This window comes from Mesoplodon bidens (genome assembly GCF_964165515.1).
Source record: "Mesoplodon bidens genome assembly, chromosome: 14".
Taxonomy (NCBI): domain Eukaryota; kingdom Metazoa; phylum Chordata; class Mammalia; order Artiodactyla; family Ziphiidae; genus Mesoplodon; species Mesoplodon bidens.
The window spans coordinates 11,442,503-11,456,450 of NC_138170.1; the positions used below are offsets into that span (position 1 = coordinate 11,442,503).

Sequence of the window (13,948 nt, forward strand, 5' to 3'; positions counted from 1 at the left end):
CAGAGTAGATGAGGAGAGATTTCATCGTGCTACTCAAAATGGTGTGCAGTTTAAAAGTTGTGAATTGTTTCTGGAATGTTCCATGTAATGTTTTTGGATCAGGCTTGCCCCTGGGTAACTGAAACCGTGAAAAGTGAAACCTTGAATGGCCGTGGAGGGGGGAGGGGGGTGGTGGTGGGGAGGGGGTGGTGGTGGGGAGGGAACTACTGGTACTGTATTACCAGAGGCTTTGGGAGGCCATGACGCTACCTTTATTTATTTATTTACTCATTTATTTATTTATGGCTGCGTTGGGTCTTCACTGCTGCGCACAGGCTTTCTCTCATGGCGAGCGGGGGCTACTCTGTTGCGGTGCGCAGGCTTCTCATCGTGGTGGCTTCTCTTGTTGCTGAGCATGGGCTCTAGGCGCACGGGCTTCAGTAGTTGTGGTGCATGGGCTCAGTAGTTGTGGCACGCGGGCTCAGTAGTTGTGACGCACAGGCTTAGTTGCTCCGTGGCATGTGGGATCTTCCCAGACCAGGGCTCGAACCCTTGTCCCCTGCATTGGCAGGTGGATTCTTAACCACTGCGCCACCAGGGAAGTCCCCCATGATGTTATCTTAAGTAACAGGTCACTGAGGAGGAACTCTTAGCCTAGCACTAGAGCAGTGTTCACGATGTGCTGTTTACCTTCCTCCAGCTTCTGGAATGAATTAACTTTTGCTGTTCATGGGGCTAGATCTCCTACCTCGTGGTGGACCAGGTTGGATTTGAGAGGAAGCCTTGGTGGGTCTCAGTGTCTGACACTTAAATCCAAGAGGATTCTGGGGATTCTCGCCGTCACTAAGAGTTAATGATTATGTGTGCTTTCTCCTGTCCTCCACAGGCCCGTCAGCTCATCCTGCAGTATGGCTTAACTCTCAGTGACCTGGACCGACACCCACAGGTAAGTAGAGAGAGGCTGCTGGGGTTTTTGGTCCCCTTTCTTTTTTTTTTTTTTTTTAAATAGCTGTCACTTGTTCATGGGCTCTGGATATCTTGTTGAGTCTAGGAGAAAAGTCAGTTAGTCATACTAGCTTTTCTCCTAGGACTTTGAATATTAATCCTGGCGGAGGTCAGAAGAGAAGAGCTTGTTAATTTAGAGGACATTCCCTGTGGTTTCACCGAGAGGGCTCAGGGACCCAGGGCTTCCTGCAGCCCTCACACAGACGTGTATATATACGAGCAGGGTGGCCCTCAGAACTTTTCGCCAAGTGGAGAGAAGAAGTATCATCTGAGGCAGCCATGGGTCTTTGAAAACAGATTAAAATGCAGTTGTGTGGTAAAGATGATTAAACACACAGGCAATCTGGAGGAGACTGAAGTTGATGAGAGTGAGCAGCATGCTCACAGCTGGCGTTTACTGAGCCCTGACTGTGTGCCAGTTACCATGCTAAGTGCCGGGCCTGTATTAAACCACAGTCGTCCCTGGGTATCTGTGGGGGAACGGCTCCAGGACCCACTGCGAGTACCAGAATCCACAGATGCTCAAGTCCCGTAGTTCGCCTTCTGTATCTGTGCTTCAGCATCTGTGGATTCAGCCAACCGTGGGTCACGTACTATAGTACGTATTTAGTGGAAAAAAATCTGTATAAGTGGACCTGTGTAGTTCCAACCCATGTTATTCAAGGGTCAACTGTATCTAACCTAAGCTCCCGTAGTCTTGAGGGTGGATACCATTATTATCTCATTTTACAGATATGAGAAAGGCACAGAGAGGGCAAGGCATTTGCCTAAGGCCATGCTGTTTGTAAGTGGCAGAGCCTGAAAGTGAATCCAGGTGCTTCTGGCTCTAGAGGATGCTGCTTAGAAGGGTGTTGTGGGAAGAGGTAAAGTTTGAGCAGAGCTGTGAAGGCTAGGTGGCAAGGGCAGGAGAGAACATTCCAGAGAGGGGTAGATGGGAACCATGGGAGCGGTCCCAGGCTGGCATGTGTGCAGTGCTGAGACTGGCTGGGGTGTCTAGGACCGAGTGAGTGGAATGGCACAGCAGGGGGAGGGGGAGAGGGAGAAGGAGAGGGCAAGGCTGGATTGGAAGAGTGAGGTGGGATTCCAGCAGCTTGAAGACAGACTGTTTGGTGGTCTGCTAATCCACTGTGTCATGGGACATGTGGGCCACAGATGGGTCAGTAAGTACCATGGGAAGGGCTTGTTCGGAGATATCTGTGGGTAAAGCCAGGGCACAGGCGGAATCAGCTGTTCAGTGCTGTGGGGGGAGTGGCTTGGGCTGAAGGTGGGTGTGAAACCCAGACAGAAAAGGTTGCCGCCTTCCAGGCCCCAGAGAGCTGCCATGGTGCAGAGTGGGGAGGAGCATCGCAGGCTGCACCTCCATCCTGTGGAAGGGTGGAAGCGAGGACGCCCCGTGGAAGCTTTGCAGGCCCTGTGCCACGCAGCTGCCAACTGCAGCTTGAACTGGATTTGCACCCTGAGGTTTTATACTGCTCTTTTAGAAACCATACTTGGGGCTCCCACGTTGTCTCTGCAGAGTACCGGGAGTGACGAGAAGTACTTCTCTTTCTTGATTTCAAATTTTGAAACATGAATGAACCTATTCCCTCCTTGTCTGCTTTTGGGCCTGGCAGTGGAGCTTCCTGTAAAGGGGAGTGGGCAAGCCCAGACAGGTGCTTTGGTGGGTCATAGCGGGGGTACCTCAGAAAGTTTCCAGTTCTGTAGTGCATCAGATGTGTGTCAGCATGCCAATATTTTTGCCACATTAGTACGGAGACTTCTGGATCAGTGTTTCTCAGCCTTTTCTCCATTAATGCCCACCCCCAATGAAATTTTAATCTCACAGGTATACTGTATACCTCCTTCTGTACTTGGAGGCGAAGTCACTCACGTTGAGATTGCACGCTCTCCATAATTCCAGCTCATCCACAGAGAAAGCCATCAATGAGTAAAGGGAGTGTAAAGTGGTGGATAAGAGTTGGACCCAGGTGTGGTTCCCCTATTTGTTTCCTGGTGACCTTAGTGGAATAGCTTAACCTCTCAAGAGCCTCAGTTTCCTGACTGGCTAAATAGGAAAAACTGTGCCTGGCTAATAGGGCTGCTGGGACCTGATGCGCTATGGCATGTTCAAGCTTAGTGGTTTTTATATCTTTCCTTACCCTCAACACAGATTGACGTTGCCATCGATGGCGCTGATGAAGTAGATGCTGATCTCAATCTCATCAAGGGTGGTGGGTGAGTGTTGTGGGGATTTTTTTGCAGAGTATCTGCCAGTTAATCCTTAGCAAAGCAGACTAGAATACAGAATAAACACATTGCCGTTGCGATGTACATGAGTTTCTCTTTCTACTCGGATGTGGATAGCATAAGGCTGTAGAACCAGCCTGGCATTTCTGGTTGTTAGTAGCAATCTGGTGACAGGAACCTGGGCCTCTTCAATGAAATTATTCATCTTGAAGGGTTCTCTTTGCTGCCTTCTACTGATTCCAGCTTTAAAAACTGTACAGGCTAAAGCAAACATATTACCAGGATTAGATTACTAGGTCTGTGGGCTCTGAGTAGTTAGTGATGCATGTATTCATTCATTTGGAAAACATTTATTGGGTATTTCTTAGGTGTTGATTTTGGGGGGTTAGGAAGTGGTGAGTTGAAGGAGGTGAAGTCCTGGTCTCCTGGTTCTTATAATGAAGCAGACTATGGAGTGACACAAAATTTGCTTAAAATCTCACTGTCCTCTCTCCACTTTATAACCCTGGTTGTCAAATTGCAGACAGGGCAGGTTGTTCAGAGCTTGTCCTTACTTCTCCAGTTGCAGAACCTCCGCCTCATGCCACGCTCAGATGGCTTCTCCCCAGGCACAGTGCTTCCTGGCAGATGCATCTTAGATGGGATTATGCCCGCTGCCTGACTGGGAACCATTTCTCCCAGACACAGGCTGTGTTTCTGTAGTCCATTTACTGGAAACAGCCTGTCTTAGCTTGGGCTGCCATAACAAAAACCTTAGACTTAGCGACTTAAATGGAAAAATTTATTTCTCACAGTTCTGGAAGCCCTGGGCTTGCGGATGGCGGCCTTCTCAGTGCAGCCTCTTGTGGCGGAGGGAGAGAGAGAGCAGGAGAGCTTTCTGGTGTCTTCTTAAAAGGATATCCATCCTATCAGACCAAGGCCACACTTTAATGATCTCATTGAACCATAATTACTTCCTTAGGGACCCCATCTTCCAAGTATAGTCACATTGGGGGTTAGGGCTTGAACAGTTGAATTTCGGGGGAGGGGCAGGGAGACACAAGTCAGTCCGTTGCACAGTATGACGGAGTTGGGGGGGGCGTTCCTTTAAGAATTGAAAATGAAATTTCTCTTTAAGTGCCAGAATTGAGTGGATTTTGGCTTCCCGTATCTGACCTTAGTTCCCGAATTCAGTTTTTGTCTTACTTACCCCTGTGTTCATTTGCTGCTTCTTCCTCATCCCCCAGAGGCTGCCTGACCCAGGAGAAAATTGTGGCTGGCAATGCCAGTCGCTTCATCGTGATTGCCGATTTCAGGTACGATGTTCGGTGTTCTGAACTGTCCGCTGGGGAGGTGGATCGGACCCCAGGCTTCATTTTACAGAGGAGGAAACAGGTGGAGGGAGGGGCTTTCCTAACAGTCTATGACGGAGGGCAGTGTGGGGGGCAGTATGCTCTGCTTTCGTGCTGAAGTTAGGCACTGCTATTTCACGTGTCCACTGGAAGGAGGGCAAACAGCCCGTCACCCTCGTTAACAGAGCGCGTCCTTACTTATCACTCGCTCGCTCCTAGCAAGGAGCCTCAGAAGAAGCAGGTCAAGCCCTGCCCCTGGGCAGTGACCCAGCACCCCTGCAGCCTCTGGGGTCACACGTGACTTGTGTTGTGGACAGTCTTTGACCAGGCTCTCAGACTCTCCTTCAGGGAGTCTGATAGAAGGCACTTCTGCGAGCATGTTAATTAAAAAAAAAATGACAGCTGTAAGATTATGTTCTTCACAGCTGTATATGACAAGCCAGCCATATCCAGGTTTTAACATTTTTGTCATATTTACTTACAAAAGCTACTGCTTTTCTTAAACGGTAAAACACAGCCAATGCATTTGAAGCCCCGTGCCCTCAACCCTTCTCGCTTCCCTTGTCCTCTTACCTCATTATTACCCCCATGCCTGCGTTTGCTGTGTCTGTACCACTGAGCTTATTTACATGTGTTGCACTTTATGACTCTTTCTTTCCAGGAAAGATTCAAAGAACCTCGGGGATCAGTGGCACAAGGGAATCCCCATCGAGGTCATCCCGATGGCCTACGTCCCAGTGAGCCGAGCTGTGACCCAGAAGTTTGGGGGTGTGATTGAACTTCGAATGGCTGTCAGCAAGGCAGTAAGTGGCCAGGGAGGTTTCTGGAAGGTGTTCCAGGTTCTCAGGGCTGTGTCCTCCTTCCTGCTTCCATTAGGTCTGTGCCTAGGCTGGGCAGGTGGCTTCTGTTTATTTATTTTTAATCAGCCTATTGGTTTACTTTTAGAGCGCTGGCTTTATCAGTTTCCACATTCAAACTCATGTAGATAAGACGATACTTAATACTTAATGCAACGCATATTCTCTGTACAGATGGGCGTATTTTCTGTTGCTCGGGATCTGTGCTCCTTAGGTTATCTGGTCTTTGTACCTGAGGCCTGGATCTCTGACTAACAGCTGCTAAAAATGGGTTTGGGGAGGCCCACCTGGGGCAGAAAGTTATTCAGGTTTCATGGTGTAATTTTATTTTTCCTCCTCTTTTCTCATTCTGTGGTTAAATGAAGTAGTTTCTTGGGAGATGTGAATTCCTCCCCATTTTCTTACACTTAAATAAACGAAAAAGCAACAGCAACACTCCAAAAAATAACTGTAGTTGCACACAGAACTATATATAAAAAGTTTGGAACGTACAGAAGAGAAAGCAAATTATCTGTAACTCTACCCTGATGAACTCTTATTTTGACGTGTTTTCTGCCTGGTGTTTTTACAAAATCGTAATCCTAATCATACTGGTTGTACAGAGCTCTGACTCTGGCTCCCTGTGTAGCTGAAAAGCCAAGAGGAGATTGTTGGGGTGCTCTCTCATGGCTGGGGTTCCTCCACACAGCCCAGCATCGTGCCTTCGTGGGGTTCTGAACTGGGCTCCCACCCCTTCTCCAGTTCGCAGAGGAGTCCTCATTTCCTTGCCTTTGACTGTAGTGTTCTGTCAACATTTATGCTCCTAAACGCTTTCTAGTGCCCAAAGCTGTTGTGGAATTCTGGATTACTTAACTAAAACTACGCCCAGCCTGTATGACCCCAGGACCCATCTCTGTTCCCTGTCTTTTGGATGGGTCTGCCCCACCTGGGGGAGCATTGTCTTATGTTGCATTACTGATGGTTCTCTTTTTTTTTTTTTTTTTTTTTTTTGCGGTACGCGGGCCTCTCCCGTTGCGGAGCACAGGCTCCGGACGCGCAGGCTCAGCGGCCATGGTTCACGGGCCCAGCCGCTCCGTGGCATGTGGGATCCTCCCGGTCCGGGGCACGAACCCGTGTCCCCTGCATCGGCAGGCGGACTCTCAACCACTGCGCCACCAGGGAAGCCCCTACTGATGGTTCTTAACGTGAAGCTGTGGGAATGTTGAGCCGTGTTGGTAGTCTGTTCTGTTCTGTAGTTTTTCACTCTAATAATAGCTAAGAATCAGTGAGCCCTCGCTGTGGCTAACGCTTACCCATGTGGCTTACCCACAGCTGCCTGATGAGGTATGTTTCATTATCCCTTTTTTGCCGTTGAGGAATCTGAGGCTCACAGAGGTTAATGGCTCCTGTGAGATCTATGCCTGGATGGCTTCAAGACTCCAGTTCTGACTCCCAAGTTCCTGCCTCCTAGAAAGCACGAGGCAGGGGTACTGGTTGGAGCGGGTTCATTAAGATACTTGTCTTTGGTTATCACCTCCACTCTCCTGCTCTCCTCTGCCTGCCTGTATCTGCATGGCCTCTGTAAGTGTGGGGCATTATCTTCTAGGGTCCTGTGGTGACGGATAATGGGAATTTTATCCTGGACTGGAAGTTTGACCGGGTCCACAAATGGAGTGAAGTGAACACAACTATCAAAATGATCCCAGGTAATGGGCCTGGCGTTCACTGAGCACAGGCGCCCATGCCCTTCGTAGCTGTCCCCTGCCTCTGGCTGTGGATGGATGTGGGCTTTGCAAGACTTGGTTGGAACGAATTTCCTTCATGCTGTGTTTGGAATTCCTAACTTCACGCCTTTGCCTTTTCCTTCCGAGAAGAGTTATTGCTCACCTAGCAGCTTCGTAGGTTGGCATTTCACAACCCATTCAGTTGGGGTAGGCCTGGAGCTGACGGGGTGTCAGATGGGGCCTGCCTTGAAATAAGCCCACCCTCTCTGCGAAGAGCCTTTCCTTTCAGGAGCTTGACTGCAGCCTGTTGGATTTTGGCATGTTCTCTGGGGGAGAATGACTCAGGTCACCCACACGTTAGGTTCCTGCCACAGGCAGGGCGCTGTGACACGTGTGACAGGGAGTTCTCCTGTCACTAGAACGTGGGCTCTGCCTCGGGGAGAGTTGACGTGAACCTGGGGAAAGCTGTGGGGGGCTGCCTAGAAGCTGTGCCTACAAATAAGATGGAATGTGCAATACCGAGAGCCTAGAGCTGCTGCTTCTGCGAAGCGTGGGGAGGTTCACGCAGGAGAGGTGACTTTGGGCCTGTGCCTCAGTGTAGATGATCCAGACGCTGTGCTACGTGTTGAGAAGCGTCTCGTTTGATCCCCCAATTTCATGAGATAGTTACAGAGGAAGACACGGATCGAGGAAGGGTACGTGATTTGCTCAAGGGCTGCAGCCCCGAAGTGGGAGCCTGGGTTGTCTGCCTCTAGACCCTGAACTCTTAGCCCTTCCTTCGTCGAGAGCCAGCTCAGGAGGGGGTTGTGTGACATGGACATTGGGAGCAGTGGGGTGTCTCCAGTCCACCTCGTGCCAGGGATCTGGGCCCTGGGTGAAGGCTGGGTGGGCCGTGTCGAGGTGAGTTACGAGTCCAGGCCAGAGGTGGTACTGAGGGCTCGTACGAGGGGATTAAAAAGAGGAGGCAGATGTGAGAGATATCAGTCTTAGGATATCGAGCGACTAAGATTCCATCGGGGACTATTCTATGACATGAAGTATTCTTGGGCCAGAGCAAGCTAATGGGGCAGATGAAGTCAGTTTAGTAGATTGTAGTGGCTAGGGGTGGATTCTGGAGCGGACATCCTGGGTAAGGATCTAAACCCAGGCCTGCTCTATCAGTATGACCTTTGTGCAGTCAGTTAAATCTCTGCGCCTCAGTTTCTTCCTCTGTAAAAGAGGCTGCTGTTAGTACCTACCTCATAGGATTGTTGGGAGGAGTAAATGAGTCAAAATGGTGCTCAGCACACATGGGAATATTTGTTGAATGAGTACATCCCTAGGAAGGAAGTATACTGTCTTCATCATTAATTAAGTTGCTAGATTACATTCCGATTTACCCATGCTATTTGGGAATGAAATACATATAAATATATAAAATGAAAAATATATAGACCTGTAATAAAGAGCTAATTCTCCAACCTTACTTTAGTCCACTATTTTAGTCTTCTATTGATAGTCTTTTTCCAGATTTACTATGTAAAGAAGATGGGTTGAATTATGCGTATTCCCTTACTTAGTGTTAACCTTTTAGTGGAAGAACTAAAGAGCCAAGAAGGCAAGAGGAAGAGAAGCCACAGAGGTCACCGTTAGTAACATGGGAGAATTAGCCCCTAATGAGAATACAGACAAACCCAGGGACGGCACAGGAAACCGCTCACCCTTGCTGGCGCTGTTCCTCTGTAGGTGGATTTCTTGCAGTGTCCACTAGGTAGCTCTGTTGCACCTGTTCAGACCTTTCTTGGTGTATTGAGACACTGAGATCTCCTTGGTGAGCAGATTTCTCCCACGCTTCGCTCTCCACCTTAGTAAGTAGACGCTACATCCTAGAGAAGTTCAGAGTTTCATTAGGAACTTAAAATGAAGAAAACGAAAAAAGAGAGGCTAGATGTTAAATTATTTAGTGCAGTGCCACCAGGATCATCATCAGTGAGGTTTGTTCTCTTTCTCATTCTCTTTTCTCTTCCCCTTTGGTCTCTTAAGATACTTGCTGCTGGACCATGATCAAGGGAGGAAAAGAGGGCAAGTTTCCCTGTCTATCCTGTCACCCTGCCCTTGTCCCATGTACGTTCCTTTATGTGAGGACACTTGAAGGACAGTTAACCTGGTCCATGGCTGGTCACGCCCTTGGATGTTCCATTGTTTGCACGCAGAGCAGAGGTTCTTGCCCCCGTGTTCACACTGAGCCACCTCTGCCCTTTCCACTAATTGGGAGGGTGGGGGTAGGAATGGGTCAGTCGCTCCTAGCATCTCAGTGATCTGAAGAGAGGTTGCTCTAAGATCAGACCTTAGATTGCTGCCACGCATCTCTGCTCTTTCTTTGAAGTCTTTTCGGGAGCCAGTTTGGCTTTCTCTTGGATCAGGCTGTCACCTTGTATTACAGAATTTTTGAAAAGGATGGGTCTTGAGTAGCCACTTGGCATGTCTTTGGGAGGCCCCAGTCGTGGCGGCCCAGCGTGGTGCTGGGGACCTCTGTGTTTCAGCAGCTCCTTTCTCTACCTGATGGCTTTTTATTGCCGGTAGATGATTTTATTTGTTTATGTATTGGGGGCTGTCTTTAAAAATTTTAATTTTGTTTATCCTTTTGAATATATGTAGTTCAAAATTACGAAAGTAAACAGTGAAAAGTCTCTATCTTCTATCCCTTTGCCCTTCCCCCTGTCTGGAGGCAGCCAGTGCTGCCAAAGTTGTGTGTCCTTCTTGAGTTGATCTTTCGTAAACGCAAATCAGCCCCGCCCCGTCTCCTTTTACAGCACACTAGACACGTGGTTTGCTTCCTACTTTTTCCCATCTCGAAGATGATCATGTAATGGTTCACAAAAGGGCTTCCTCAGTTTTTAAAAAAAATAATTGCATGGCATTCCATTTTGCGGCTATCACATAATTTATTTAACCAGGTCCCCACTAGCAGATGTTTGTTTCCAGTTTTTTTTTTTTTTCAGAAGGGAATTACCAGATCAAAGAAAAAGTGTATCTGATTTTGCTATTGGTGCAGAATTGCCCTCCATGGATGGCACCAGTTTACCCTTCTGCCAACAATGTATGCAGGTGCTGCTTCCCCTATACACTGGGTCCATCAAACTTTTTTTAAATTTTAATTTTATTTATTTGTTTTTGGTTGTGCTGTGTGGCATGCAGGATCTTAATTCCCTGACCGGGGATCAAACCTGCACCCTCAGCAGTGAGAGCTCGGAGTCCTAACCATTGGACCTCAGGGAATTCCCAAACTTTTTTTTTCGATAGTTGAACAGTATATTAAGTCCCCTGCATATGGACGAGTTCTGTTCCAAGAGCGCATTTGTAAGTCCGATTTGTTCATAAGTCCAACAAAGTTAGCCTAGGTACCCAACTAACACAATCGGCTATATAGTACTGTACTGTAATAGGTTTATAATACTTTTCACACAAATAATACATAAAAAGCAAATAAAAAATCAAGAAAACATCTTACAGTGCGGTACCTTGAAAAGTACAGTAGTACCAGCTACATCACTGCTGCTTTTACGCTTGCTTCCAGACATCCTGGGCTTGAAACAAAGCTAGTATACTACTGTACCCTATGCAGTACTGTACAGTAAAGTACACAAAAGCACAACCACTTATAGAGGATACACGGACGTAGCAATGTATGCCAGACATGTGAACTAACTTATGTGATTGGACATGCGAACACACGTTCACATCTTTGAAAGTTCGCAACTTGAAGGTTGCATATAGGGGAGTTGTGTCTTATCTCACTATAGTATGTGTATATACGTAAATATTTTCAGTGAAGGTTGCTTACAGTTGTAGTTAATTTTCACTACTGAATAGTATACCATCGTATTTATGTGTGTGAAAAAAAGTTTGTATATCCATTCTACTCTTATGGGCATTTGGGTGGTTCTAGTTTTTAGCTATTAGTAAAAGTGCTGCTGTGAACGTTCTCATACGTGTCTTTTGAGGGCCATATATATACCTAATATATACCTTATATACCAAAGAGTAGAATTGCTGGATCATCAGGTATGAATACGTTCAGCTTTAGAAGATGTACCGACAAACATCTTCCAACGTAGTTTTGCCAGTTTACTCCTACTGTTAGTGTGTGGGAGTGTCTTTGCATTCTAGTCAAATTTCATTATACTCATTCTGGTGAGTGTGTTGTGGTGTCTTGTTTTAATTTGCATTCTCTTTTGACTAGTTTGAGCACCATTTTCTATGTTTTTTGGCCATTTTGGATAAACTTTTTTGTGAAGTACCTCTTTAAGTCTTTTTTTTAAAATAAATAAATAAATTTTCTATTTATTTTTGGCTGTGTTGGGTCTTCGTTGCTGCACACGGGCTTTCTCTAAGTTGCGGCGAGCGGGGGCTACTCTTCATTGTGGTGCGTGGGCTTCTCTTGTTGCAGAGCACGGGCTCTTAGGTGCTCGGGCTTATTAGTTTTGCTCCGCGGCATGTGGGATCTTCCCGGACCAGGGCTCAAACCCATGTCCCCTGCATTGGCAGGCGGATTCTTAACCACTGCGCCACCAGGGGAGTCCCTCTTTAAGTCTTCTGCCCATTTTTCTACTAGGTTGTCTGTCGTCTTATTGATTTGGAGAGTTTATGTATTTTGGTGTGGTGTATGCATTGCATGTATGTTCCAGCCCTTTGTGGGAGAAACTTTTAAGGCTGATAGTGTGATTGAGGATAACTGGAAGTGGGGGTACTTCGAGTAGTCCTGGGGGCCTCTCTGGAAAGATGACCAGTCCAGACTAAGGCAACAGTGTGAGCAGAGGCCCGAAGGCCAGGAAAAGCTTTGCACATCTGAGTATAGAGGGAAAGCCAAGATTGCAGGGGAGAAGGGATTGCAAGTAGAAATAAAAGTAATCAGAATCTCTTTTCATTGTCATGAGGGAGGGAGGGCTTTAGACTTGTCATTTCTTTCTTTTTTTTTTTTTTTTTTGGTGGTATGCGGGCCTCTCCCTGTTGTGGCCTCTCCCGTTGCGGAGCACAGGCTCCGGACGCGCAGGCTCAGCGGCCGTGGCTCACGGGCCCAGCCGCTCCGCGGCATGTGGGATCTTCCCGGACCGGGGCACAAACCCGCGTCCCCTGCATCGGCAGGTGGACTCTCAACCACTGCGCCACCAGGGAAGCCCTAGACTTGTCATTTCTTTGTCCAGTGCTGTTCATGGTAGTTGCTCCTACGGACCCTGCCCTGTGATCCTGGTTTTCTTCTTGCCTCGGGAACCTGAAACTTAATGCTCCCTCCCATCCTTCGTCCTGCAGGCGTGGTGGACACGGGCCTGTTCATCAACATGGCGGAGAGAGTCTACTTCGGGATGCAGGATGGCTCGGTGAACATGAGGGAGAAGCCTTTCTAAACTGGCCCTGCAGGAGCGGAGTGTGTTCCCCTTGTGTCCCCAGCCCGCCGCCGAGGCGGACATGCCTCTCCAGGAGCCTTTGCCTTAATGTATCTGTGCCAGGTGGACACTTGGCAGGGAGTGGGGTTGAGGGTTAAATCTGGTCTTCTGAAGTATTGTTATTAAATGTCTTTTTAAAAAGAGAAGTATAAACATATATATTTTTACTATTAAAAATACTCCATTGTTTTTTTATAAAGTAGAACTTGATTTCATGTTTTATATGAAACATTTACCAAAACAAAGGAGGACTGTCTTTTAAACTTTTAACTTGAGCCTGCTGGTTATGGTGAAGCCTCTGAATATTGGGTTTGCTGAGAAGTGTAAATCAAACTTTTCTTTAAACTGGTGAGATGAAGGGCCCGGCCAGCAGCGATTCCCTGATGCCTTACTGGAAACACTGGAGTTTGTTTACTTTTCTACCACACTGTTTTATTTTTAGTTTTTGTTGTGTAGATGCACAATGTGTAGTTACGTGTTGTAAGATGTGAATGACAAGTCCGGCGAGTGTAGGGGTGTGGTGTGTGTGACTCAGAGTATGTAGACCACCAGGGGGGAAATATGGGGGCTCTTCTGCTGAGAACAGGGGGTTCATTCAGACCCCGCTTGTTGGAATCCATTGGCTGGAAGTACTTGCCCGTACTGCCAAAGCACTGCTGTGAAACACCTTTAAATGATTGTCTTTTCGTCGTTAATATTTTTTTTTGTTCCTTTATTGTTATTTGCATGGTTCGGCATCAGAAGTTGTTACCTCTTTATATTGTTTGAAGGTTGAAATAAAACAGTATGGTGCCATTTTGACTGTTTGTCTTTACTATAGAATTTTTGTCAGTTTTGCAGTAAAATAGGAATCAGTTTTGCTCACCAGTTCACATTGGATCTTTGATAAGGGGTAGAATTCACTCAAGAAATCTTGAGCCAAAGAGTAGACAAATATTACCTTTATTTCTGAGAGAGCTTGATGTCAGTTTTATTCTAGAGACCTCTGTCAAATAAGACATTCGTTTTCTTTATTAATAGAGGATAACACAGCTGAACAAAAGTCACAAATTATCCCCAAGTTTCACACCAGTCAGACTTTTGATCATGGAAGCTGACAAGCAGTAAAATGGGTAACCTGACTTTTCTCTGTATTGTCCCGGTCTGTAATCTTCACAGTGTGCCTGACGAGCAGTGAACCGTCCAGAAAGCCTCAGATGGGAACGGAAAGGCTGTGATCAGCTCAGTGATGATTCTAGATGGGACTCAGGAATCCATCCTGTTGCAAAGGTGTTTGTGCTGAGAGCCCTGACCCACCCCGGCCACGTGCTGACTTCGCACGATCCTTAGACAGTCATTTCACTCGCCTTGGCCTCTGTTCTGAAGCTTGGATTATAGCTGCCGAACTTAATGGCGCTGGAATTCCTGCTAAATCAAGTTGCAGA

The 13,948-nt window shown here is 47.2% G+C and overlaps 1 protein-coding gene across 2 annotated transcripts in view; it reads left to right on the forward strand.

The window, feature by feature from the left end:
* Positions 1-13,325, forward strand: part of RPIA (ribose 5-phosphate isomerase A) — a 32,426-nt gene extending 19,101 nt beyond the window's left edge. The window contains exons 4-9 of one of the 2 annotated variants that reach the window (XM_081253853.1): positions 866-925; positions 3,134-3,198; positions 4,437-4,505; positions 5,203-5,344; positions 6,984-7,083; positions 12,391-13,325. In XM_081253853.1, coding sequence (XP_081109979.1) covers positions 866-925; positions 3,134-3,198; positions 4,437-4,505; positions 5,203-5,344; positions 6,984-7,083; positions 12,391-12,485 — 531 coding nt within the window. In that variant the 3' untranslated portion in view covers positions 12,486-13,325. The remainder of the gene's footprint in view (positions 1-865; positions 926-3,133; positions 3,199-4,436; positions 4,506-5,202; positions 5,345-6,983; positions 7,084-12,390) is intronic. The other variant, XM_081253854.1, reaches the window with a different exon arrangement.
* The last annotated feature ends 623 nt before the right edge of the window (positions 13,326-13,948 follow it).